General features: G+C 37.0%; 1 protein-coding gene across 1 annotated transcript in view; it reads right to left on the minus strand.

The window, feature by feature from the left end:
* The window catches only part of LOC149801964 (alpha-1-macroglobulin-like), a 146,424-nt gene that overhangs the window by 35,733 nt on the left and 83,092 nt on the right, over positions 1-27,599 (minus strand). The window contains exons 21-29 of the mRNA XM_089956362.1: positions 26,137-26,335; positions 24,666-24,894; positions 21,605-21,754; positions 19,742-19,840; positions 18,390-18,441; positions 9,719-9,808; positions 4,536-4,712; positions 2,443-2,774; positions 1,614-1,776 (exon numbers count right to left, since the gene is read on the minus strand). Of these exons, the coding sequence (XP_089812488.1) occupies positions 1,614-1,776; positions 2,443-2,774; positions 4,536-4,712; positions 9,719-9,808; positions 18,390-18,441; positions 19,742-19,840; positions 21,605-21,754; positions 24,666-24,894; positions 26,137-26,335 (1,491 nt within the window). The remainder of the gene's footprint in view (positions 1-1,613; positions 1,777-2,442; positions 2,775-4,535; positions 4,713-9,718; positions 9,809-18,389; positions 18,442-19,741; positions 19,841-21,604; positions 21,755-24,665; positions 24,895-26,136; positions 26,336-27,599) is intronic.

Below are 27,599 nucleotides of genomic sequence, written 5' to 3' on the forward strand. Positions count from 1 at the left end.
GCAAAGTAATTTATAATTGTATACCATCAAAGTAATCTAAATTGCATACCATCAGTGCACAAATGTTACAGTATTTATCATAGAATGGGTTCACTTATTTTTTTTATCATCAATTCTATTATTTTGTGTTGAAGAGGACCAAGAAGGCCTAATATCACTCACCTGGATAGAAATATGTACCAGTTGACCATTATACTAAGCAGGTTAATGCAGTATTGTAAAAATAACACCCAATGTAATTTTTATAAATTGTATATTGTACTGATTTTTACCTATCTGACTATAGTTTAAAAAATATTCTTTCCAAAGATAAAGGCATAATTAATTTGTATAGCCTCTTGTTTTTAATCAAATTCGTGTAGATCATGAAGATATAAACCTATGTACAAAGTTTTCTTGAAATTGGATGATAAGTATAGTTTCTAGTTTTGGAGACAAAACAAACTAAAGCCAAACATACTCAATATCATTTCAGGTCTCACTTAATAGATCCTGTCCATGACCAAACCCGAGAAAGTTCCAATAAAATAATATCTTCAGAGTGACAAGCTCACTGAAACATCCACGAAGCTGACATGTGTGGATACATCACTTCCATAATGGTAATGAACTCAGCTAAACAGATGCAAAATATCTTTGCTATTAAGGATAGATCTCACTCATAGGTGAACTCATCTGAGACCATGCTAGTATTAAATTATATTCTAAGTGTGATGAAAATCAGATCAGAAACACAACTTACAGAGTGTTAACAATCTTTACAGAGTGTTAACAATCTCAATCAGATGCAACATCACTTCATGAATCTTGCCCAAAATCACTTTCATCTGATATCCTGATAATATAATCCCACAATTCATGTTTAATCAAAACTGAATCAGAAATATGGCTTCCAGAGTAGGAAGAAACTCAGCCAATCAGATGCAAGATCACCTCACTAATATAAGTGGGTCTTGCTAATTAATGAACTCAATGAAATCTTCTTCATAGAATGTCTTTATTCCAAGTGTCTGCAAAATTAGATAAAAATATGGCTTTCTGAGAGATAACAGCTCTACCAGTTACATGATCACCTCAGTAATATGCATGAATCTAGCTAATCCAATTTTTCTAAGCCCATAATGACAAAATCCAATCTTTCAAGTTTGATCGAAATCAGGTCTGAAATATATTTGCAAGCAGTCATCTGTTGACATACAGAGGAGATATGACTGACACATGACAATACTATAAGCTCAGCTGTCGTTGTGGCCAGGTTCATCTAAAAATAATATTTTCCGTGGTTCATAAAATAAATGATTGGAGTGAGGAAAGAGTCCGGTTTCTTCCATAGTCTTTGAGTTTGTGGCAATGACTATTGGTACCCCATACAAATAGTGAATTCAATGTCGATGGAATGAAAGTCAACATTCAATTACTTAAACCAGGCAAAGGAATGTGAATTTGTTCTGAAGGAAAACTTGTAGCAGACAACAATTATTTTACCTACTACACCCAAGAGATCTAAATCTGCAAGTTAATTATTGTAATTAAGCTTTCATAACAGTGCTTTCAAACAAATGTGCCCAAACAATTATAATCTCATGAATAAAGTTTTCATTGCAGATACTCACTTGGCACCCTTGTCCTGGCTTCCAACTCAGCCATAATTTGTCCCCGCTTGGGGCTGTCAACATTGTACAGGGTGTAGGCATAGGCCATGACAGTTAATGTGTATGTGTCTGCATTTGTCTGCTGCTTACTCAAACATGTGAAGCCATTAACAACAGCAGGATCCTGGAGAAAAAAAAACTAAGCTGAAAAAAATCTACAGGTATCCATGAAAGATGAAACTGGATTTAGATAATATCTGGATTCAGTAACATTTCAAATCTTAATCATTATACTTGTAGTGTTTACTAATTTCTATCAACTTTATATTTTAACAGTCCCTTTTCTTTGGTTTTTATAAAACTATTCTACTATTCTGTTCATTGGGTATCATATTCAAAAGATAAATTTTTACAGATGTCAGGGACTTTGTGGAGTTACTTACCCATAATGCATGTCCAGGTCTGTGATACAGATCCCAAGTTATCATGTAGAAGCCATTTTGTTTCTTTCAGTCACAGTGAAAATGACCCCACCACAAAGACCACCAATACCACTAAATCGATAGGCATCTTCCTTATATCAAGTGAAAGATATCAAAAAAAGTCTGAACAAGGTCCATAATCTACAAATGTTATTATGCAGAAACCAAAATTGACTGATGAATGGATGGATAGAGAGATGGGCAGATAGAGATACACATGTACATCATTGCATGGTACACTCCACCTTCTTAGGTATATCAAATTTAATTTGGCTCTGACCTCCCCAGCTGCCTTAGATCCAACACTTTGGAACAAACAGGCAAAGCTATCTTCATTGTGGCAAAGGGTTAGCATATCTATCACTTACATTTTTGTCAATTCCAGCCTCCAGCAGTGCAATCAATGCAAAAGCTGTCAATCCCCCAACATTCTCCCCATCTGCCAGACCTCCTTTCAGGTAACTGCTGAACACTTTACCCACACTTTGGATACAGCCATCTCCATTCTGGTGCTTAAGGAGCCACTGCATGCTTAAGTGGAGGTCTTTGCTGTCAATATCGATGAATGGCCGTGATTGTGCCATGGACTTGACAACAAAAGCTGTCAACCAAGTACTTCCTGTACTGTTCTGATACTCGTTGTCCCCCCAAGCACTGTAGGAACCATCATGGTGTCTGTACTTCAGCTGCCGCTGGTATCCTGTTTAATGTGCAGAAATTAAATTATATGATTCTGGTTAAACACTTAAAATGTGATCATGAAACAAGAATATTGTACCACACTCACTTCTGTACAGAGATACTTTTGACAGCTAACTGTGCATAAGAAACTGACACTGAGATTCTTACAACAGCTAACCGTGCCAAGATAATTCCAACAACTAACTGTGCATAAGAAACTGACACTGAGATACTTCCAACAGCTAACTGTGCATAAGAAATTTAAGAATGATAATCCATCATACATGTTGGTGTGTGATACCTAGAGAAGTCATCCTTTATTTGATCAGAATTTGTTGGCAGGAACTCAACAAAGCCTGATCCAGCCCACAAATTCTGACTCTAAGGTAGGATTTCCCTTTTCCACACCAATATATATGATGGATTCATTAATCCTACCTCATGTCCTTAAAATATTCTGTTAGGCATGAAAACAGGTCTTCAAACTTTAAACAATTGGCAGATTAAGCTGTTATTCAAACTCAGAGAGATTAAAAGACAGACTTTTGCTTGTGACCTTTGATGAATAGAGAATGAAAAGAATCTTCCTAGGGCGAAAGTTAGCATCACCTGAAACGTTAATCTGAGTTTCCTTTGACCCTACTCACCCCATTATTGATATTTGGACAATTATATTGGGTGTAGGAACAGAGTCAACTCCCAAACAAAAAGTTTGAATTTGCCACTGAAAAGCAAGATTCATCAGGTAGAGAACATGCCAACACCAGTCACAAGTTACAAGAAAACCATCATTAATATGTGCTCCGTCCATGGTTAATCTTTCTCCAAGTTGCTGTAATTGTGAGAATTTTCTGTTCATTTTTCTCAGAATAAATTATGTTGAGAATTATACATCCTTTTGTTCTGTTACAAACAATATGGGACTTTCATTGAATATTTTTGAAATTTCGTATAACAGCACCGAAAAGGATTTATTCTTGATATCGCATGACTACATGGGACATAGAGGTTGCAAGATTTGTGTTAATAATGTTAATCTAGTCTAACTACTAGTACACTTAAACCATCTAAACCAAAATACTTTCTGGATGGATGACTTATAAAGATTGATTTAGGAAGTATTAAACTGTTTTTGCCAGTCTCCAGCAAAAGCTTAAACAGTATATGGACTAAGGTCACAATTATTACTTCTGGGTATGAACCCACAAATGTAATCCAAATTTAAGCATTCTTGCGATTGATTTAAAGGAAATTGATTATTCTTCAGAATATGAGCATTATGGTGTGGTTGTCTAGGTGTGTTGTGGTAACAGTGCACAGTGAGTAATGAGGCACTGTTACTGGTATGGAAATAAAATCACTGACCCACCTCATGTTTTGTCTACAGTCCAGACTCTCAAAAAATTGCCATTTAACCTATGACAAAAACTTCACAGAGTTCATCTTTGAAGATAATTTAGACAAACAGGAATTATCAGGATTTGGACCCACTGGAAAGTTCAGTATTGGCAAACAACTGTTGGGACTATAAGGAAAAATAATTGTGATCTGAGTCTAAATGGGTGGCTGCTATGAGGGGGTAAGGGGAGATAATCTAAAAGAGTTAATTCCCTTAGCTTATATTTCTTGTAAACAGAAACATGCACATTTCCTTTTTATTTTTTTTTGGAGAGAGCTGGATTGAGGAGGTAGTGGAGTTTATTGCCTAACATAAATCTAATCATGTAATGTGTTCAATGTATAAAAGTTAAAATACAAATAAGGTAATGACATAACTGACCAACTCTCATGTATCCCTTAGCCTCATCCTGGATTGCATCTGTGAGCTGGTTGGTATTAGTAAGATACTGCAGGACGTAGATATTTGGGGACCAGGATGCCATGTTCTGCTCACCACATCCATATGGCATCTTTAATAGGTCCTTCAGGTTTGATAGAGTTGGGCCCATTATGTCACCTGAAAATGTTAATGTACACATTTTTTTAGCTGGATGACACATGGTTTGCTAGAGCACAAGGAAAAGGTTTGCACCTGAAGGGTCAAAATCTTTCCCAATTACCCCAGCAAACATCTGCATCTGGCAAAATGTGAATGATCATTATTTTTAGATTATCAATTAAAATGTAATTAATTAACAGCCAGTTATCTACAAAAACATGGGAGTTTTTAAGCATGGAAAACAAATCATACTCAAAAAGCAAGTAAAAGTCTGTGTTAAGGACACTGCAACCTTGTTTTTCAAAGTCCTGAGATATCATGAATACATCCATGCTCCACAATTTCAAGCAATCAACAGGAACCTCAGTCTGCCAGTCAGCACATAATGTGATGGTAGATAATCCCAATCTGTCTGTCAGAACATAATGTGAGGGTAGATAACCCCAATCTGCCCATCAGCCCATAATGTGATGGTAGATAACCCCAATCTGCCAGTCAGTACATAATATGATCGCAGATAACCCTAATCTGCTAGTCAGCACATGTGATGGTAGATAACCCCAATCAACCCATCAGCACGTAATGTGATGGTAGATAACCCCAATATACCCATCAGCATGTAATGTGATGGTAGATAACCCCAATCCGCCAGTCAGTACATAATGTGATGGTAGATAACGCCAATATACCCATCAGAATGTAATGTGATGGTAGATAACCCCAATCCGCCAGACAGCACATAATGTGATGGTAGATAACCCCAACCTACCCATCAGCATGTAATGTGATGGTAGATAACCCCAATCTACCTGTCAGCCCATAATGTGGTGGTAGATAACCCCAATCTGCCAGTCAACACATAATGCGATGGTAGATAACCCCAATCTGCTAGTCAGCACACAATGTGATGGTAGATAACCCCAATCTGCCAGCCAGTACATAATGTGATGGTAGATAATCACGATTTGCCAGTCAACACACAATGTAATGGTAGATAAACCCAACCTGCCAGTCAGTACATAATGCGATGGTAGATAATCACAATTTGCCAGCCAACACATAATGTGATGGTAGATAACCCCAATCTGCCAATCATTACATAATGCGATGGTAGATAATCATGATTTGCCAGTCAACACATAATGCGATGGTAGATGACCCCAATCTGCTAGTCAGCACATAATGTGATGGTAGATAACCCCAATCTGTCAGTCAACACATAATGCGATGGTAGATAACCCCAATCTGCCAATCAACACATAATGCGATGGTAGATAACCCCAATCATCGAGTCAGTACATACTGGTGTCGTCCAACCACATATATTCACGTACTTCATGAGGAAAGATATGAATGAAGTTGAGTAAAGAATTAAATGAGCATATTTATTTGAATGCTTGAAATTTTTTCCTGGAAACTGATGCTAATTATATAATAAAATATATAATTATTGCATGTGTTCTGTTTTGAATTTGGCAACTAACAATGGCATACAGGTTTTTGATATATAAAAAATGTATAACTGGCTGCTTTCTTTAGTTGGTGTCCCAAAAAACATGATCATCTCTCTATGGAGTCTTTTTGTTTCACATATGATCTCCTCCCTACTGAGTTATATTGCTTCATACAGTTTCTTCTCCCTAGAGAGTTCTATTGCTTTCTACGTAATATTCTCCCTAGTGAGTTCTATTGCTTATTACATAGTCTTCTCCTTAGAGAGTTCTATTGCTTTCTACATAGTATTCTCCCTAGTGAGTTCTATTGCTTTCTACATAGTCTTTTCCCTAGTGAGTTCTATTGCTTCATACACTGTCTTCTCCCTAGTGTGTTCTATTACTTCATACATGGTCTTCTCCCTGCTTTGTTCTATTGCTTCATATATGATGTTCTTCCTAGTGAGTTCTATTGCTTTATACATGGTCTTCTCCCTAGTGAGTTCTATTGCTTTCTACATAGTATTCTTCCTGTTGAGTTCTATTGCTTTCTACATAGTCTTCTCCCTAGTGAGTTCTATTAGCTTCATACATTCTTTTCTCCCTAGTGTGTTCTATTGCTTCATACAAGGTCTTCTCCCTGCTTTCCTCCATTGCTTCATATATGATGTTCTCCCTAGTGAGTTCTATTGCTTTATACATGGTCTTCTCCCTAGTGAGTTATATTGCTTCATACAGTCTTCTCCCTTGTGAGTTCAACTGCTTCATACATAGTCTTCTCCCTACTATGTCCAATTGCTTCATACATCGCCTTTTCCTTAGTGAGTCTTTAGCTTTCTACATTGTCATCTCCCTACTGAGTTCTATTGCTTTCTACATAGTCTTCTCCCTACTGAGTTCTATTGCTTTCTACATTGTCATTGTCATCTCCCTACTGAGTTCTATTGCTTTCTACATAGTCTTCTCCCTACTGAGTTCTATTGTTTTCTACATAGTCTTCTCTCTACCGAGTTCTATTGCTTTCTACACAGTCCTCTCCCTACAGAGTCCTATGCTTCATACAAAGTCTTCTCCCTACTGTGTTCTATTGCTTCATATAAGATGTTCTATATAGTGAGTTATATTGCTTCATACATGCTCTTCTCCATGTCGAGTTATACTGCTTCACAACTGGTCTCCTTATTAAAACTTACTGCTTCACACAGTCTCCTTATTAAATCTTACTGCTTCATACATGTGGACCTCCTTATTAAACCTTACTGCTTCACACATGTGGTGTCCTTATTAAACTGCACTGCTTCACACATGGTCTCCTTATTAAACCTTAATGCTTCACACATGGTCCTTGTATCAAACCTTACTGCTTCACACATGTGATCTCCTTATTAAACCTTACTGCTTCACACATGGTCTCCATATTAAACCTTACTGCTTCACGTGATCTTCTTATTAGACCTTACTGCTTCACACATGGTCTCCTTATTAAAGCTTACCGCTTCACATAAGTGATCTCCTTATTAAACCTTACTGCTTCATACATGGTCTCCTTATTAAACCTTACTGCTTCACACATGTGGTGTCCTTATTAAACCTTACTGCTTTACACATGGTCTTCTTATTAAACCTAACTGCTTCACACATGGTCTCCTTATTAAACCTTACTGCTTCACATGTGATCTTATTTTAACCTTACTGCTTAACACATTTTCTCAATATTAAACCTTAGTGATTCACACATGTGATCTCCTTATTAAACCTTACTGCTTCAGACATGGTCTCCTTATTAAACCTGACTGCTTCACACGTGATCTCCTTATTAAACCTTACTGCTTTACTCATGATCTCCCTATTAAACCATACTGTTTCACACATTGTCTCCTTATTAAACCCTTACTGCTTCACACACGTGGTTTTGTCTCTACTGAACCCTATAGCTTCACACACATGGATTTCAAGTTTGATAATTGCACATAATTTCTCACAATGTTTAGTTAACAAGAAAAACATTTGCTGTGAGGCAACAAGCACAGTCCCATGATATGCAGACATGTATATGTAATGTCTATTTAAAGATTATAGTGCTTGCAATGCTGGACATTGTAAGTATGAAATGAGTACAACAAAACAAGCCTGCAAACTCCATGTATTTTCAGGCTAGACAATAATATCTAACAATACAAGCACTACAATTTATCAGTTATATAAATTATTAATTAGATATAAAATTGTATTTAAATTGATTTTTCACAAAATTAAAATGAATACACAAACAAATAAAAAGAGAAATTGTTCTAATTATTTTTATGTCTGAATTAACACCTAAATACATAATTTATGATGTTGCCATGTTTTGTTGCATCATGAATCTGCTGTTACATCATGTTACACAGTGACAAAATTTCACTCAATGCATTTACATACTAAGTATTGAGGTGGGTAATATATAATAACAAAGATTACATGACATTATTTAAAGTCAGTTGGTATTTTCTATATCAAATACTGGCTAGCCCAAAAAGACCACCACCGGTGTCAACATGGAAACACAGAAGTCAAGGAATTTTGTTACAGCCTTGTCAATTAAGCAAAAAGTCAAGCTGATCACTCAAAATAAAAAACAAAAGTTTCTATATGAAACTTCATTTATTGTAATTCCTCAAAAGGATATATAATATAGATTGTAGCAAAAGTGGAAGATCTTTTACAGTAGATACCCCACCCCTAAATTTTAATTTTGGTTTTTCACCTAATGGTAGTACAGTTAAATGATAACTATTTGGACACATTGGAAGACAGATTTTATCCAGGCAACTGGCTGTGTGGAAAACATGTATGTACACAGAATAAACTGTGCATCCTGGGGACAGCCCATTGGAACGTAAGATTGAGAAGTCAAGAAAAAGTGTTATGCATGTAATTTAGACTTTACTGTAGTGTTGTACACAATATCATCAATAATTCAGACTTTAGTGTGATACACATCATCATCAATTATTCAGACTTTAGTGCAATACATATTATCATCAATAATTCAGACTTTAGTGTTGTACACATAATCATCAATAATTCAGACTTTACTGTAGTGTTGTACACATAATCATCAATAATTCAGACTTTAGTGATATAATCATCAATAATTCAGACTTTAGTGCAATACACATCATCATCAATAATTCAGACTTTACTGTAGTGCTGTACACATCATCATCAATAATTCAGACTTTACTGTAGTGCTGTACACATCATCATCAATAATTCAGACTTTACTGTAATGCTTTACACATCATCAATAATACAGACTTTGCTGTAGTACTGTACACATCATCAACAATAATACAGACTTTACTGTAGTACTGTACACATCAACAATAATACAGACTTTACTGTAGTACTGTACACATCATCATCAATAATTTAGACTTTACTGTAGTACTGTACATAGCATCAACAATGATACAGACTTTACTGCTGTGCTGTACACATCATCATCAATAATTCAGACTTTGCTGCTGTGCTATACACATCAATCTTCTGTTCCTGAAAATATTTTTGATGATTATAAAAAAGTTCAACTACATTGGCAAGGCTTACCTATGACATTGACCTTTGCCCTTTGCGAGTCAGGAACTAGTTTATCAGCACTAGCAACAGGAAGATCTATGTCCTGACTTAACAGGCGACCTGTGGATTTTAAAAAAAAATTCTTCATAGAAAATGTTAAACTCAATTTTCAAAACAAAAGGGCTTCATAACGAGAAACAAATGTTTTCATTTTAAAATGCAAAGTATACCGATATGCTTGCACAGAAAAAATTAAATTACATTCAATTTGATTAGTCAGATACTGCTAGTCAAGTAATTTGATATTAAACATTTGTTCTCCTCCTTATAATTTTATGACAGCAGTTGACAGGCCACATGTCCATGTTTAAATTTTCATGAACTTAATGGACTCCCCCCATACACCCCCACTCTCTGCCAAATCACTTCACTGTATATGCAATTCATTCAATCCTTATAACAAATGGATACATACCCCTTCATCAAGTATTCAATTCTTTTCATAAATATATTTGTGTTCATACTATTATTATATATACTCACTTTTAAGTACAGTCCAAGGACACTAACCCTGACCTGCCATTGCATATTACATTGACAGCTCAGGATCTGTGTTGTCTATACTACCCAGTAATCCTAACAAACTGGCAAGCTTTTTCACATAAACACATTGGCCAAGCCTAAGACTCGAACCCACATGCAGAAGTGAGTAGGCAGTGGTATGTATGTACGTATGTACATATGTATGTATGTATGAATGTGTATATAGTTTAATAGCACATCAGCACACTTCTGGCTATATAGCACCAAAAAAGTTTAGGCATACAAAACAAAGATAAGGAAAAAATGGAATAAAATCCATAAAAGCAAACTTTTCAGTAATTTATTTTTCTCTTATAATACTTACCCAATCACATTACACTAGGAATATTAGCCTTCTACCTCACGAATCCAGCCCTACTAAAAGCAGAAATTCAACTTTCCCTATCTTCATCAATAGACAAAGGGCTATAACTCTTGCCCATTACCTCCCATTGATACCACCAGGTGTTGCCAGCTTTGATCTGAGAGGGACACTACTGAGGATGCTTGCATGGTGAGGTGGTTGGGAGCGTTTCTAAGTAATGTCATTGGATAAGTATTATCATAAAAACATAATTTACTTAAATTTGCTTTCTCCTTCAAAAACATTCCCCAATCACATTACGTTAGGAGAATAGGTAATATGAGGAGGGCATGCTAAGCATCCAACCTCTACCTCAGATATCCTTCTGGGGATGAGTGGCTGGATTCCCCACATGAAAGATAACCCATGCATTCTCATAATGATACAAGCAATACAGCCCGGGGATCCCTTGATCTGGGCTCATATATATGGTTGAGAAGATGAAGTTGAGATCCTCTTACCCACAAAATGTTTCACTGGTGAATCTAGCAAAGCCAATAGGCTGTGTTGATTGATCCAGTTGGGTATGGTGGCCATCTGTGCTGCTACCACTGGACCCATCAGACTCCAGTTGTCTCTGTAACACCAAATCTTTGAAATTGGGGCTAAAGAAGGTTGTCTCTGTCTGCAAGCAAACAACTTCTATTATATCTTTGGTTGGAATGGTGCATTCAAATGCGAGGCTCACAGAGATTGTTAGAAACTTCTGAGCAGTAATCTATGTGAGGCTACTCTAATCTGGTGAGATGACAGAGTACAAATGTACAATCCACTTCAACCATGGATAAAGGGAATGAAGTGTGACATCTTGTGTTCTGATTCCAAGATTACTTGAAACTTGGATCCTTCTGCAGACAAAATGAGAGAGACCAATATTGTCTAAAAGACCTGATAAGTCTCTATCCCAACCAAATGCATGTTTGCAATGATGCCAGAATGTGTCCAGTATCATGGGGCAGTAGCATTTAGTAGTGATTGGGGCCCAACTGTTTCTTTTCAAAGTGCCAGAGAAATGTCGGCTAGTTGAGGGATAGAGGCATGCAAAGGGATGATGTAGTTGGTTACTCTCAAGATTATCTCCTCAGTGGAAGGTCTGAATTGTTTGACTTGCAAGGCTGTCCTGGTAAGAGCCATGTGTGTAGAAGAATAGGGTGTTCCATGCAGGGATGGACCACCTGTGACAGTAGATGCTGGAGAAGATTCAGGTTGGCCGCAATCTTCCTGTGAGTACAAAACGAAAGGGGCTATCAGATTCATCTTGTCATACTGACCCTGCAACTTCTGGGTTATTTTCAGTATCAGCACCATGGGAGAGGAGGCAAAGGCCCACAACCCCTCCCAAATGACTGACAGTGTATCCATGGCCCAGGTTTTTTGGGCCTGGAACTGGAGAGATGAAGGTGGGTAGCTTGTGATTCCACCTCATCACCAAGAGGTCAATCATTGAGTGAAGACTGATTGATGGAAGGACCATTCCATGCGAAGTACATGACCACCTCTGGATTGATTCTAGACTAGGACACTGATGGTGCCAGGAATGTGTCTGATTTGTATGTTGATATGGAGGTTGTTGCACCCATGTAGAAAATGCTAAATCAGAATACACAGGTCGGGTGATTTGGCGTCTCCCTGTCTGAGGAGAGATGTCACCACCACATAGTTGTTGGTCTGAATGAGGAACATTATTGCCTCAGAAGTGATCTTTTCAGAAATGAAAGGTTTGATGACAGCCTTCATTTCTAGAATGTTGATGTGTAGAGGCCATTCGCTGATGGTAGTAAAGGTCAACAAGTGGTCACACCCACTGTGCACACTGGTGGCATTACCTACCATTATTTCCACCTGGGGTTTCGTCAGTGGATTCCAATGATCAGCAGATGAAGATTGCCCCATTTCCACTGCAATCATCAAATCTCAGGTGTGATCTTGACCATTTGATTAAGACTACATAAAATGGGGTGCTAATGTGCTGGTAAGACCTCCATAATGAGAGGCCAAGAGGGATCAAGTCCACTGGAAACAGATTCAATGAGTTCAATGATTCTGTGAACAGAAGGGGTTGTGTCAGATTCCAGTTGGTTACCCAGAGGGAGAAAGTTTTGGGTCGGACTTTCCCAGTTTGTTAAAAGACCTAGATAATCTAGAAGAGATGGAAGATCGTTTCCACCTTAGTTTGGGATGGAACTTACCATGTGTTTCTATAGGATGCTGCCCAAGTATGCTGCTGTTGATATAGAGGACATCAGCCAGGACAGGGAGAAGATCCATAGTCCGAGTGAAAGCCCAGGGGCTGATGTTGAGGCCAAAGGTAAGAATGGTGAATTGGTTAACAGTGTGATGGTGAGCAAAATGAAGAAACTTGCAAGAGAAAGGGTGGGTAGGGACGTAAAAGAATGCATCTGTTAGATCGAGATTGACAGTATACTCATCCCATCTGACGGAGAGTCAGAGGGACCTCAGCATCTTCATCTTGAATTGGGTGAGGCAACTCTAGTTGATACCGGGCCTCAACATGCTGTTTGCATTCCAAAAAAGAAACAGGCCTGAGTAAAACACAAGCTCCAGGATGCTTTTTTGGACTGATGAGTGAACATATCTCCTGTTGTAGAAAGGCAGGGAGTGGGGATTATTGATGAACGAAATCCAAAGCCCCTCTGAATGACCTCGATCAGCCTGACCTCTTTCTGAGAGATTAGGGAGGTACAGTCAGCTCAAAAATTGGTTTCATTCTGCTACAGTATGATTGCATCCTAGGGATTGATGTTGGTGCATATGTGACTAAGGAGATCACCTGTCTTGAGGCAACTGAACATGCCTTTACATGGACTATGACTGAGTGGTTCCAAATACCCATGTGGGTTCAGCAGCGAGATGGAGGGGCAGACCCTGAGCTGCCTGCCTCCAAACTTCCTCTCTTCTTCCTCCTAACAAGGGTGAAACAAACAGGATTGTCTGGAAACAAAGGGTATGATAAAAGCAGGAGTGACATGGATCGAGATTACACTGCCAAACTTGTCAAAGAGTTGGCCATGGTATTGTGAGCAGCCCTGGTCAATGACCCTAGCAATCCTGGTCATCAATTCCCAACCGTGGCTGTTGGCAGGTGTCTGCAATTACATACCTAACCAGCTGATGGGCATGGAACAGATCTGTCTGCCCTAAAAAAATGAGATGAGCATACATCTGAACTGATACTATATTCTTGTCAAGTTCTAGGAGATCAGTTCTGAAGGCATCTGTCATTAAGTCCGTTTCTTCCTCCTCAATGAGATCTACCAATTCTTTTGAGCAATGGTCAAGGTGCAGGCATTCTGAAGTAGCCAACAACCTAAGATAGAAATTGTCCTTGACGGTGGCTTGAAGCTAATAACAGTCCATTCCATGGTGAATATGAAGGAGTGTGTTGCATGCATTGTGCGATGAGGTCTAACTGAGTCTACTTGCAGCGCAAGTGAAGACATACCAGGTGATATGAAGACTCACATCCATCCTCAGTAAAATTTCAATAGTTCTGGGCTGTGGACTTGTAAACAAGCAGTAAACATATGCAAGTCAGGCACTGCCAGCAGTGCTGGCTGGTTTGACCAGCGAACGGTCAGCCTGGAAGCTGGCAGTAAAGAAGATGGTCTAGCTGAAATCTCCATCATAAAAAGGGTATGTCACCAATAGCACATTGGACAGATGGATCTGTCACTAAGATTATCATAAATCACAGTTTGATTGACCCCATGTTGGAATGGCTGGAAGTCTGGCGACGGTGCAGTTTTATATAAATTAGATCCAATGAATAGGGTGTGATTGGCATATGGTTGGCCTGGATGCAGGCAATCTGGCAATCAATTGGCTGGTTGAATGGACAGATTTCTCATTGTAATCTATGGTAGAGTAATGATAAAAATCTGATGGTGTGGAACAGATTTCTCATTGAAATCTCCAGTATAGTAATGATAACATACAGACAAAGCGATGGATGGATCTATCACTAACATCCCTGCATGAACTATTTGGCTGAAGCATTTCAATGAAAAGGTCCCCATGCTGGGATGGCTGGACTGCCAGTGTCAGCTTCACAGTTAGCGATGTTGGGATGGCCAGTGACTGCTGGACAGCCAGTAACAGTAAAGCAGTATTAAGAACTGGATCAAATGGATCCAGCATGAACCCCATGTGCCTGCACTTACAGACCAATAGTCCATGCTTGGACATGCATTGGTACTTATGCCTCATGGGCTGCCTAAAACGGGGGAATACCCCCCAATGAACTGGTATTGCCTGCAACAAAATGAAGGATGTCTTCATTGATTTGGTCCGTCCTTCCTTTCCTTCAATACCAAAAGGATGATCACTTTAAAAGCATAGATTAGCACCTTATTATGTGACTAACTAGCTACTTGCATAAATAGGTAAATCAGTATCTGACTAATTAACTAAAATGGAAGCTCAGAATTCCACTGACTATGTATATGAGGTTTAATATAAACAGTGGATACATAGTAGAAACAAGAGTCATGTTAGACTTCCATGCTATGAAATTGTGTAAATATCATTTAAAGTGACATTCTGCTGAAATGACACAAAAACACAAATTAAAGCAGAAAGGTAATGTAATGAAAATACTAAATTGCTAAAATACTGATGTAACAAATAGAGCAGTGAAAGTGTTATCAGAAACCTTTCACCCTGTTATGAACTTATGTACAATGCTTAGTTAAGAATTAAGCCATATTTCTATCAAAACAGCATGAAATATGAATAAACTAAGCACAAGTGTCAAGCAGCACTTCAGAATTTTGTTATGAACAGCTCTGTAATGGATGGAGTAAGCAAACAAAGTAAAAGGTATGCTAACTCGTAATGACCTTGATGATAGTGTGGTGGGACCATGGTCAACAAAGAAGTCCCAAAAAGTAATAAAATCACTAACAAATTGGCAAAATTGTAAAATAATGTATACAACCTGCAGTAGATCAATAAATCTGCACAATGAATCCAAAATGAACATTGGATGGGTCCATAGGAACACAAAAATGGCTGGATCGTCAGGATAAATTGTATGATGTGTAGTCTGTACAACAACAAAGCTAAACAACTGGCAACACATGGTGGTATCAAGGGGAGGTAAGGCAAGAGTTATTGCCATTTGTATATAGATATAGATATGGAAAGATGAATTTTTATATTTTAGTAGGGCTGGTTTTGCGATGTAGAAGGCCAATATTCCTAATGTAATGTGATTGGGGAATGTATTCAAAGGAGAAATACAAGGTCAATTTTTTTTTTCTCTTTTAGAAAGTCTAAGACCTCACCTACAGGACATATACCAGGTTAAAAACGCTGCCTTCATCAGTTGATTCTACGACATGCAGAAGGGCACATCAAGCCCAATATACATCCCAATGCCAGCATGGGGTCATTTGAGACAGGAAACATTATTCTTTACATCATGAATCAATATATTCTCAATTTCAGGGAGACAAAAAGAATGCCTTGTTTTCACAGCTTTCAGTAACAAAGTACCAAAGATTATTAAAAAAAATGAATTTTTGTGAGCCACAGAAAATATAAACTTGTTCATAATGACTGACAAAACAACATTCTGACCTAGGAAAGTAAAGTTTCCTAATACAGTCCTACCCATTTATGTCGACATCCTCGAGCCCAAGGAAATATTGTCGACATAGGTGGATGTCGAGATAAGTGTTGGGGGTGGGTGGGTCTAAAAGAAATAATATAAGTTCGTCAGTAAGGGGTGACCTGTCATCAGTGAGTAGCATTTACACCTTGAGAAAACAAATAATGGAAATTTTGAGTACATGAAGACAAAACCATTGTGAACTACACTTGTATATTGACAAATTACATTTTGGTTACCTTTAAGTAATAAATACCACAATAAAATATTGCATCGGTCAACTCCTGATATGAAAAACATTCACTACGCTACTCAATGTCGGTATCAGCACATGGTTGCATAGTTGTTATTTACATGCTTCAAATACATGTACTTAAAATTGTCCTAGATTTTGGTCAGTCTGTACCCATCTTATTGAGGCTACCAAGGGGATGGGGCTATTCACAAGGAAATGAAACCAAGTCAGCAAGTTGGTTTAAACAGTACATGTATTTAGTTACAGAAGTCATTGTGAAAAGAACATAAACGCGAACAAGAGATATGTGGCTGATATGATTAATGATGGCATAATTGACACATGCTAAAAAGTGAATCTGTCACAGCACAATAAACTTGTTTAAATCACCAATCACTTTGGAAAATGCAAGAATCGATCAGATTTCATTGCTTTTATTTAAGTCACCGTGAGAGGTCAACTTTATAGGACCAAACAAAAGCGTGGTTTTTTCTCTCCGACCATGACATTAAAGCCTGGCAGCAAGATCAACTAATTGTTGAATAAAGTACAGGTCAGAAATGGTCACTTGCCAACATAAGTTATTAGGCGTGACGATTTAAGCCTGTCGGCAAGATCAACTAATTGTTGAACAAAGTATGGGTCGGAACTGGCAGCTTGTCGACATAAATGATTAGAAAGCAAAGGATTTGTTCAAGCTGGGACCAACGGCTTATGTCTAACTGTACGTTTATTTTTTATCTCGACATCAACATAAGCATGACAATTTTGGTAGAAATAGTAGACCAAGGGACCAGGACTATGCTTTTTTGTCGAAATAAGCGGCTTGTTGACGTAAGTGATGTCGATATAAGTGGGAAGGACTGTACTAGTGATTCTCTCATGATAAATAAAGAAACAATACCTACATTTTATTATGTGTTGCAGAGAGAATGATGTAAGAGATATGACTAGGCCATATGGGGGAGATGTACTTAAACACCATATCAAACAATTCTTCCATCACTCTAAATTAACCATGAATGTAGTTATGCATATATTACATTCAACATTCTTTACGTTTTTCAAATAAATGTTATCTCTACAGAACAAACATAATTCAAACTAATTGGGAATTAGAAGAATCTGATTTAAAGCATCTAAGTGCATCAATACTTGGATGAATTCAGTGAAAACACAGAAATAGCTCCAGTCTGCTTGTAATACAGAACACATGAATATAATGCTAGATTGAGCAATGTAAGATTAAATGGGCATGTATTAAATGCTAGATTGAGCAATGTAAGATTAAATGGGCATGTATTAAATGCTAGACTGAGCAATGTAAGATTAAATGGGCATGTATTAAATGCTAGACTGAGCAATGTAAGATTAAATGGGCATGTATTAAATGCCTAGATTCAGCCATGTAAGATTAAATGGGCATGTATTAAATGCCTAGATTCAGCAATGTAAGATTAAATGGGCATGTATCAATTGCCTAGATTCAGCAATGTATGATTAAATGGGAGTGTATTAAATGCCTAGATTCAGCAATGTAAGATTAAATGGGCATGTGTTAAATGCCTAGATTCAGCCATGTAAGATTAAATGGGCGTGTATTAAATGCTAGATTCAGCCATGTAAGATTAAATGGGCATGTATTAAATGCCTAGATTCAGCAATGTAAGATTAAATGGGCGTGTATTAAATGCTAGATTCAGCCATGTAAGATTTTATGGGCATGTATTAAATGCCTAGATTCAGCCATGTAAGATTAAATGGGCATATATTAAATGCCTAGATTCAACGATGTAAGATTTTATGGGCATGTATTAAATGCTAGATTCAGCAATGTAACATTAAATGGGCATGTATTAAATGCCTAGATGAAGTGAAGTGTACTCACCTTCAGGACACAAGTAGAAACTAGTGGTGTATTCTTGTGGAATTCCTTCAGGCTGAAAAAATTATATCAACTGTCATGATTGAAGGTATGGTAAAATTGAACTGTAAAACTTACCACAGAAACTTCATTTTACCCACTTACATGTAATTGGTCATACTATATTCTTTAATGTAAAATTTAAGAGTATATTAAGACACTAGCAAAATCAGTATCCTCATAGTCAGAATTTAACACGAGATTCCTGCCTCAAAATGAGAAAGGATACAGTGACTTAACTCTTTGATTAAAAGGGTACTTATTCTGTGGATTTTTGTGGTTACTACAAACCAGGAATTAAAGAGCCAAATGAAAAATTGTTGATCCACTATGAAATAACAATTCTGTGCTCAATCTATGAATGCAAGTATAAAAAATGTAAACCCTTCTTAAATAAGCTAGCCAATCATAATACATCAGGAGGACATTCCCTACATCATTAATGCACCCCTCCAAACTAAAAGCACCTCTCCTGGCTTTGTTTTAGCAATATTATGGGCTATAAGGTTGTCAGCTTGCCAAAGTGAAGCCAGACAAGAGTCTAGGAAATCAAAGGAGCTTTCTCATACCAGGGAAGTAGCTCCAACTACATTTCTGTCTACTACTCAATCCTCATTATTGATGAATACTGTACACTTCCATACCTGTCAACTTTTCAAAAGCCAAGATGGGAGATTGAAGAAAAGATTAGGAAGATTGGGATCTAAAATTGGGAGGTATTTATCTGGCATTTTTTAATCACCAGTTTAAAAAAATATTGACCTATCTTCCAAGTCCAATATGCGTGAAATTCTCAAAGGACATCCTATGGTTGCCCATAGAAACTTTCCTGTGTGTGTGTGTGTGGGATATGTAATGGTCAGCCATTAAATTTTATGTATGTAGGCCTAAACCTGTTTAAAGATGAAATGGGGGGGGGGCAGTATTTGCCGAATTGAATCATCTAATGATGACTAGTGTTGGAAGTCAGCCATTTTGAATTTTCCAGGTAACATGTGGTTTAACCAGAATTTATAAATCTTTGTTGCTAAATGCATTGTACAATGAAGAAAGAATGCTTCTTCCAGGATCCAATACATTCCAATAAATTTAGTTTCACACCACAACCATTCATGTCAAGCTAAAGTAGAGATGTGTAGACAATTGTTTACCTGAAAAACAGCATATGCTGCAACAAGCGCTAAAGGACCTCTACTGACAGCAAATCTTGTGCATCAATAAGCACTTAAGGGTTAATCAGATGTTACAGTTTGGGCAATCTAAGCCACATGACCTCATGCCAAGTATGTGTACACATCCACTCAATTGCCTATTACCTCAACCAGGAGTTTTCTTCGGACTCCATCCTGGACACCAACTCCTTCTTTACTGATGATTTGGTTCACACATGTAGCATCATCCTCAATGGAAACAGCCTGTTTAAATGTTAAACATACAATTAGTAATGTCCTTATTGAATAAGATATGAATGCATCCTCCTTGATATTAATGTACCACAGACATACTGATAAGAAGCTGAGGACTGCTGCATGATGAGCTAACCCCTGAATGAATCAGAAATGGGCTGAACAAAATGGTAATAAAATATTAAAAGAAAAGGAAAGAAAAATTCTGAACACTGAAGTTAATCTAAGGTATGATGGATATGCACAAGATTCACATGGATGCCAAAAGTCATCGATATGTGGGCTTCTCAATGGTGGGATGAAAAATAATGAATTTTTTAAAAAAATTAGGTCTAATATTGCTCCGAAGTGGTGTATAATAGCATTTTTGCAAAAGAAGGAGTCGACAAAGCAGGTAACCTGACTAACTGTTCAAAACTTACCAAACAAAATTCTGTTTTATTAAAAAAAAGGCTACATTTTCTGAGACAATTGTCTACGTCGAAACTCAATTTTTGAATTGTTCAATTAGCAAAATACTGATGCCATGATTTCATTGCAAGAAACAGTGACTCTTTTTATCATCCTTGAGAATATCTCCATGTGCAAAATCAGGAATTCTCTGAAACTAGTCTTCCCCAGAATGGTCCGTATCTGTGAAACAAAGCTCTTTATTCTACAAAGTACTCATTTCGCTTGGTTGCCTTGCTATCTTTGATCACAGTTGTGGTTGAGTAGGTTTATTTAAGGTAGTTCAATTAGATTACTTACACAATAACCTTTATAACAGTGTTTGATTGATCAACTGAAATGAGTTACCCGACATACAATCGGAGCCGCTAGTTCTTAAGAATGCAGGATTTGTATGCCTTTTAAGATTTTTGTTTATTCCATCTCCCCAATTTGATTCAAAATACCTAATTAATGTGATAATAGAAAAGCTGGCCAGCATTTTATTTACTGCAACAATACAACAAATGCTTCTGCTAGTCCAATATCAAAACATGGTCGGCACTTAATAAGGTTATCAGAGAAATGCTCACAGACATAGATGTTACGTTAGACTGACATATTTAAGGCTTAATTACAAGAGGACACATTGCATAATATGATGATTACACTTAAAAGGAACTGAAAGATAGAATTAGAATACAAATTTCAATTGATACAAAAAATTATTTAATTGGTATTTATTTACTAAAGTACTGCCTTCACTAGGCGTAAGTGACATTTTCATTGATCAAAATTTTCTTGAATATAATTAATTACGGTATACTAAAAATGTTGTCTGGAAAGAGAATGTAACAAATTTTATTACTTCTTTTTAAAGTTGATATTTCATAATGTTGATTAAAATTTAGAAGTCCTATCTACTGTTTTTGATGATAAAACGAGCGATATATCAGTTTCTGTTATCAATTTTGATCGTGATTTTCTTCAACTTCAACAAATAAGAATCAATTTTTTGATATTTTCTGGTTTAAAAAATGAGATCCATGCCTGAGCCCGCGTTATAAGTGGTTTCTCAAGTTATCAGGACATGACTTATCAAGAAAGTGGTGCATTTGTTGCTTGAGCAAATAAATTTAAAGATACAGATTGGAGTGAAAGAGAAATATTGGACAAATCTTTCATTATTTAATAAAATTAACTCTTTCCAAGTTTACCATAACAGAAGTAGACTGTAAGTACCTGCTCCCTTTCTCAAATATATATGTATATATATGTATAGCCACTTATATACGCATGTATATATATTTATTTTTAAAAAAAACCTTGAAAGAAACAACCTACCGTGGCCTCAAGATCAATCTCTCCAACTGTCAATGGTACAATGTGGAATTTAGCCGACTTTGAATCACCACCACAGACACACATCTTCAGGATTGCACCTGACACTGACTGAATTCGGAAATCTTTTGTTTCCTTCATTCTCACCTCCATCTGAAGGTAAAGAAAGCCATCAGAAAACTGATCCCCTCAGTGACTGTAGATATCAAAAATGTCCACTTAACATAATTTTTTAAATAATTTTTTAAATTTCACATCCCGTGACCTGACCTTTAATTGCCTACATACTCAATAGGTAGCTGTCCTTCCTCAAATGTAATACAAATAAATGTTGATAATTGGTTTGGGAAACTTGAACATGGAACCCCAAATGACTATTTTAGCTCTTGTGACCTCTGGGTTAAAGAATCCATAGGGAGGTAAAATACAAAAGTGTGTACTACCTGTAGGTACAGTGTGACTCCAAAGTAGCACACTCCATTATATCACAAACTTGGATATTACATGATCATGGCGTGACTACTGAAATTTTATATACATGTATTTATTTCATACGTGGAGAAAAAAATCCTCCTTAAAACAAAAATTACAGGCAAAAAGTTTATTATCATTTTGGGGAAGATATCCAATATGAATTCAAATATGACCATAGCATGGCTCCTGAAATTTTATATGCATGTATTTTTCTTACACATGAAAAAAAAAAATCTTCTTAAAAGTACCAAAAATAATGTATAAAAGGTTGATTATTATATTTGAGGAAGAATCACACATGAATTAGGATATAAAATGATACAGGTGTGGCTCCTGAAATTTTAAAATTTCACGAACTTCATCTGCCCCTTCACTGACAATGGAATTGAACAGGAACTGGAAATGAGTGGCAGGCTGGGTCATCTTTTACACTGAAAACTTCTGTTTGGTATGAAACATGCAGACAATAATGGTATTAGAGCCCATCGGGTCATAATCCGGTTTGAAATTATAAATCAATGAATGAACTAAGTTCTGTGCAGCAACTATTATCACATTTATGCTTCATTTTCTAAAATGGTACGAACAAATGAGGAGGTATATTCAGATTATAACTGGCTTGGTTATAATATGGCTCAGTACATAGCATGGTCAGGTTCCATGGACCCCGACATTCGTGTTATAGTAAGGTCACATTGCATAGTGAAAATTTAATCCAGGATCATACTTGTAGAACAAGAACCAAATAAATTGCCATGTCAGCTATTGTGACCCTGACCTTCCAACCTCTTGGCTTTAGAATCAAAAGAGTTGCCCCTGCCAATGTGGTCTACCTATGAAGTTTGATAAACATTAGGTAATGAATACTTGATTTCATATACAGTAAGGAAAATTGCAGTTTCAGGTCCTCTAATGTTTGATCCAGGATCAAGTAGTATCAATAACAGAGCGGTATTTGCCTCTACCAATGGGTAAGCCACAGAAGACAACTGAGAATTAGAAAAAAGCAAACTAAATTTATGTTGTAGAAACCATCTCATCTACTGATCGACACAGACATTATTTCAGCTATTTTACCCACCACCTTCAGTTTGGGGGGATAAAATATTAAAAAAAATAAAAGCAAGCCATTTATGAAAATTATTTTCTTGCCAGTTTACCACACTCCCTCTTCATATCTTTTCAAAATATTTTCAAACAAATCTTAACCTTAACATTTCAAAACATAAGCAGTGTGAATGGTACATAACACACCCAACCGGTTTCATAGTTCTCTTTATAGGAATGCTTGACTAGAGATTACTGACCAAAGGTTCTCAGCGACCTTGACCTTAAAGTCCAAGCATGTGGCCTTGCACAAAACTTCTCTGCAAGCCCTCTATAACTTGGTGAAGGGATTCTACTATAGAACAAAACTTATTGACCAAAGCTAATTATTTCTTCCAGTCAAATTTTATGTTTTGTCCATCACATGTGTAAGTTGTTCTCTTAAAGAATTGCAAGGTTTGTGATATATATTAATCCCATAAAGGTGAAAGAGGAAAATGAAATACAACTGAGGAGGCCAACACTAAACAGGAACAAGGGCTTGAATTACCACTCATCTACACCAGTCTCCTTGTACGATGTGACCATTAAGTCATGTGATCAACAGTTGCTGATAAAATCAGTGTGATATTGCCAAAAAATTGGAATTTAATATAAATATCTTGACCTTTGAACCCAAATGTGTCCCCAGCATAATTATTGATCCCACTGCCCCCAGCCAGGAACAGAACCCAAAGGCAAAAGGGGTGCTGAGAAAAGTTAAGTTAGGTGTTACAGAATAAAAAATGTTGAAAAAAATAACTTTAACTAAAATGTGTTCCCATTTTAATTCTTTCTTCCCATGGCCCCAGCCAAAGTTGAGTCTCGGATTCGGCTAATGTGGGTATGTGAGAAAGCTTGCCAGTAGCTTACTGTGGGTCAATGGTTCTTTCCAGGGTTTTCCCAGGTTCTTCCTCCACCATTAATACTGACTGCCATGTATAGCCTGTTGTGTGCTGAAAAATGGCTTGAAACCCTACAACAACAACCAGCCAAAGGCAGGATTAGTACTGAGAGAAGGGCTATATGTGATGCTATTATATTCCAAATATGAATTAAAATAGTTTTAAAAAATTACAGATGCTGCAATAAACTTTAGATGTCTCCCAATATAATTCTTGACCTCTTGACCCCAACTTGGGGTAGAACCATGAGGCAGGAGTAGTATTGGGAAGGGAAGTATGTGCTAAACATTAACTGAATTAGTACAGGGGTCATGGATAGATAAGTGATGAAAACCTTGAACCAAACTGTGCCTGTTGCAATTCTTGACTCCATGGCCCCACCATCGCTAATAAACTGTTACTAAGAAAAAGGGAGTTTATGATGGTATTATATTCTGAAGATGAGGTTAAATGGACAAGCACTTATGAAGCTACAAGTGTGGGAAAAATATTAACCAAGTTGTTCACAGGCACACCCACAAACCAACAAACCGAAAATCCAAATGCCATATCATGGGGGGGGGGGCATACAAATGGAAAATGATGCTAAGTTGACTTACAGTTAAACATTCTGTCATGTAATTGAAGACAGTCACTAACACAGGAAGATTCTCTTCCCGAATGGCTGAGTATGGCAGGGTGAAGGAGAGGAAGAATGGTTGGAAAACCGTGATGCCAATCATGGGTGATATTCCAACACCGTCCTTGGAGTTTGAGCACAGTGTGTTGCCAACCCACTCTGTGATTGTATGTGGAATTTCAGTAGTAACATTGACAACACCATCATCCCTGCAATGAAAAAAAAAATCTGTGAAACGTCAAGCATGTAATGGATATTATTCAGCATAGTGTCAGGAAATGAAAATCCATACATACTATATAATAGTCCCTCACTACATCAACTGGTCTAGTCTAGTTTAACATCTAACGGGCCCAATCACATATAGTTACAGATGGAAAAGTGATAGCTCTTTCTCTCATCTGCTAATGCAGGTGAGACAACAGTATAAAAAAAACAAAATTATACCTTTAAATTCTCACCATAAATATAGTGCTAAATTCAAGCCCTGCAGTGATGAATATGTGTGCCAAGTTTAAATGCATACAACATTTAAATGCATGTCCTACAGTCATGCATATATGTACCAAGTTTAAATGCATGTCCTACAGTCATGCATATGTGTACCAAGTTTAAATGCATGCCATGAAGTGATGTATATGTGTACCAAGTTTAAATGCATGTCCTACAGTCATGCATATGTGTACTAAGTTTAAATCCACACCCTGAAGTGATGTATATGTGTACCAAGTTTAAATGCACATCTTACAGTCATGCATATGTGTACCAAGTTTAAATGCATGCCCTACAGTGATGCATATGTGTACCACATTTAAATGCATGTCCTACAGTCAACAAATGTGTACAAAGTTTAAATGCACGTCCTACAGTCACGCATATGTGTACCACATTTAAATGCATGCCCTACAGTCATGCATATGTGTACCAAGTTTAAATGCATGCCCTTCAGTGATACATGTGTACCACATTTAAATGCATGCCCTAGTCATGCATATGTGTACCACATTTAAATGCATGTCCTACAGTCATGCAAATGTGTACCAAGTTTAAATGCATGCCCTACAGTGATACATATGTGTATCAAGTTTAAATGCATGCCCTGCAGTAATTCATATGTGTACCACATTTAAATGCATGTCCTACAGTCATGCATATGTGTACAAAGTTTAAATGCATGTCCTGCAGTCAAGCATATGTACAAAGTTTAAATGCATGTCCTGCAGTAATGCATGTGTGTACCACATTTAAATGCATGCCCTGCAGTCATGCATAAGTGTACCAAGTTTAAATGCATGCCATGCAGTCATGCATGTGTGTACCACATTTAAATGCATACCCTGCAGTGATGCATATGTATACCAAGTTTAAATGCATGCCCTACAGTCATGCATAAGTGCATGAAGTTTAAATTGACATTACTGAGTAAAGGATTTGTTCCAAAGACAGCATACCCTATAGTATGTAGGTCCCAAAGCCATGTTTCTGGGAAGTAACTTCGAACAACAGTCTGTACTTGTGTGTCTTCAGCAGATTCTCTCTCCATTTCATTGCCCTTCGGATGTGATTTTGCTCTGAAATTAAGGCTTCCCTCCCCAGCTAAACCTGGCAAACCCATTGTTTCAGCAACAACTGAGCTGTATGCAATGGGATCTGCAAATAAATATTTACTACATTTCACTAATCTGTAACTATATACAGCATAATCAATAACTCAATGGAACCAGGGAACATTAACTGCAAAAAACAAATATGATCATGGTTAATGTTTTCTGTTGGTCTACTAGTAGTTAAAAAAGCATTACAGACTCAGATAGATGAAGTCTTTTCCGGCCTAACAGTGGTACAGTTCAAGTTTTCCCTAGGCTGAAGAATTGAACCACGGTTCTTGGCATGGTTCATGACTTTTCCATGCCTACCAGTGACATTGTTTAAATTTTCCCCATGCCTATCAGGTGAGTGGTTCTAGTCTTCCCCCGAAGTACCAGTGGCATAGTTCAAGCTGCTCAAAATGTATCAGAAAAAGTGTAGAACAGAACCTTGACCCTGAGGACAAAATCTTGACTGATCTGCAAGATGCCATCAAACTGAGAAGCATTAATGTACTGTGGTTCATCCTTCTACCTCCAACAGCCTCTATGATATAATTCACAAACAAAAGAAACCTTAAAATGTTGACCTGTGACCTTAACCTTGAGGATAAGATTTCAAATGTACAATGCAACACATCTTCTATACACAATATACAATATACCCAACATAATCAACAGGTGTCAAGTTAAAAGCAGAAGAGCAATTTTGACTGGAAAGGAAAATATTGGCTTGTGACTTTATCCCTGAAGATAGGACTGCCAATGTGACACTTTTTAGTGGTGACAAAATTATACCAACTTCTGCCCTTCAACTCTAATGGCTCTTTAATTATAGTGAGGAAAGGCTGTCTAACACACACACCATTTTAAAGTTGAAATCTACTACTTTTTAAAATTGACAATTTTCTATACCCCATCCCAAACACAGTATATTTATGTGTTTTATCATTACACATTGAAGAAAACAGGCAGATACAGTCTATTATGGTTCTCAGGACCCTAATTTTTTCACAGAGCAGAGCTGGAATTTGGGGAGTTTAAGGTCAAATGTGGGATTTTGGTTGTCAGAAGTAATAAAAGAATAAAAGGTGGTCATGATGTCTCCTGATGCTTTGATGAAAATCGGCAGACAATTGGTGGAAGGAGATGGAGATAAGATGGAGACCAACAACAATAAATGATTTCAGCAGACACACTAAAGTATTTTGATTTTTTGGTTGTGTTTAATTGTTGTTGTAATTATTCAAGATGTTTTAAGAGGAATATTTATGGACAGCTCATACATATATTGTTCAAAATACCAAAATACCTTTTTCCCAATACTA

The sequence above is a fragment of the Sinohyriopsis cumingii genome, chromosome 4, assembly GCF_028554795.1.
Source record: "Sinohyriopsis cumingii isolate HCF-2022 chromosome 4, ASM2855479v2, whole genome shotgun sequence".
Classification (NCBI taxonomy): domain Eukaryota; kingdom Metazoa; phylum Mollusca; class Bivalvia; order Unionida; family Unionidae; genus Sinohyriopsis; species Sinohyriopsis cumingii.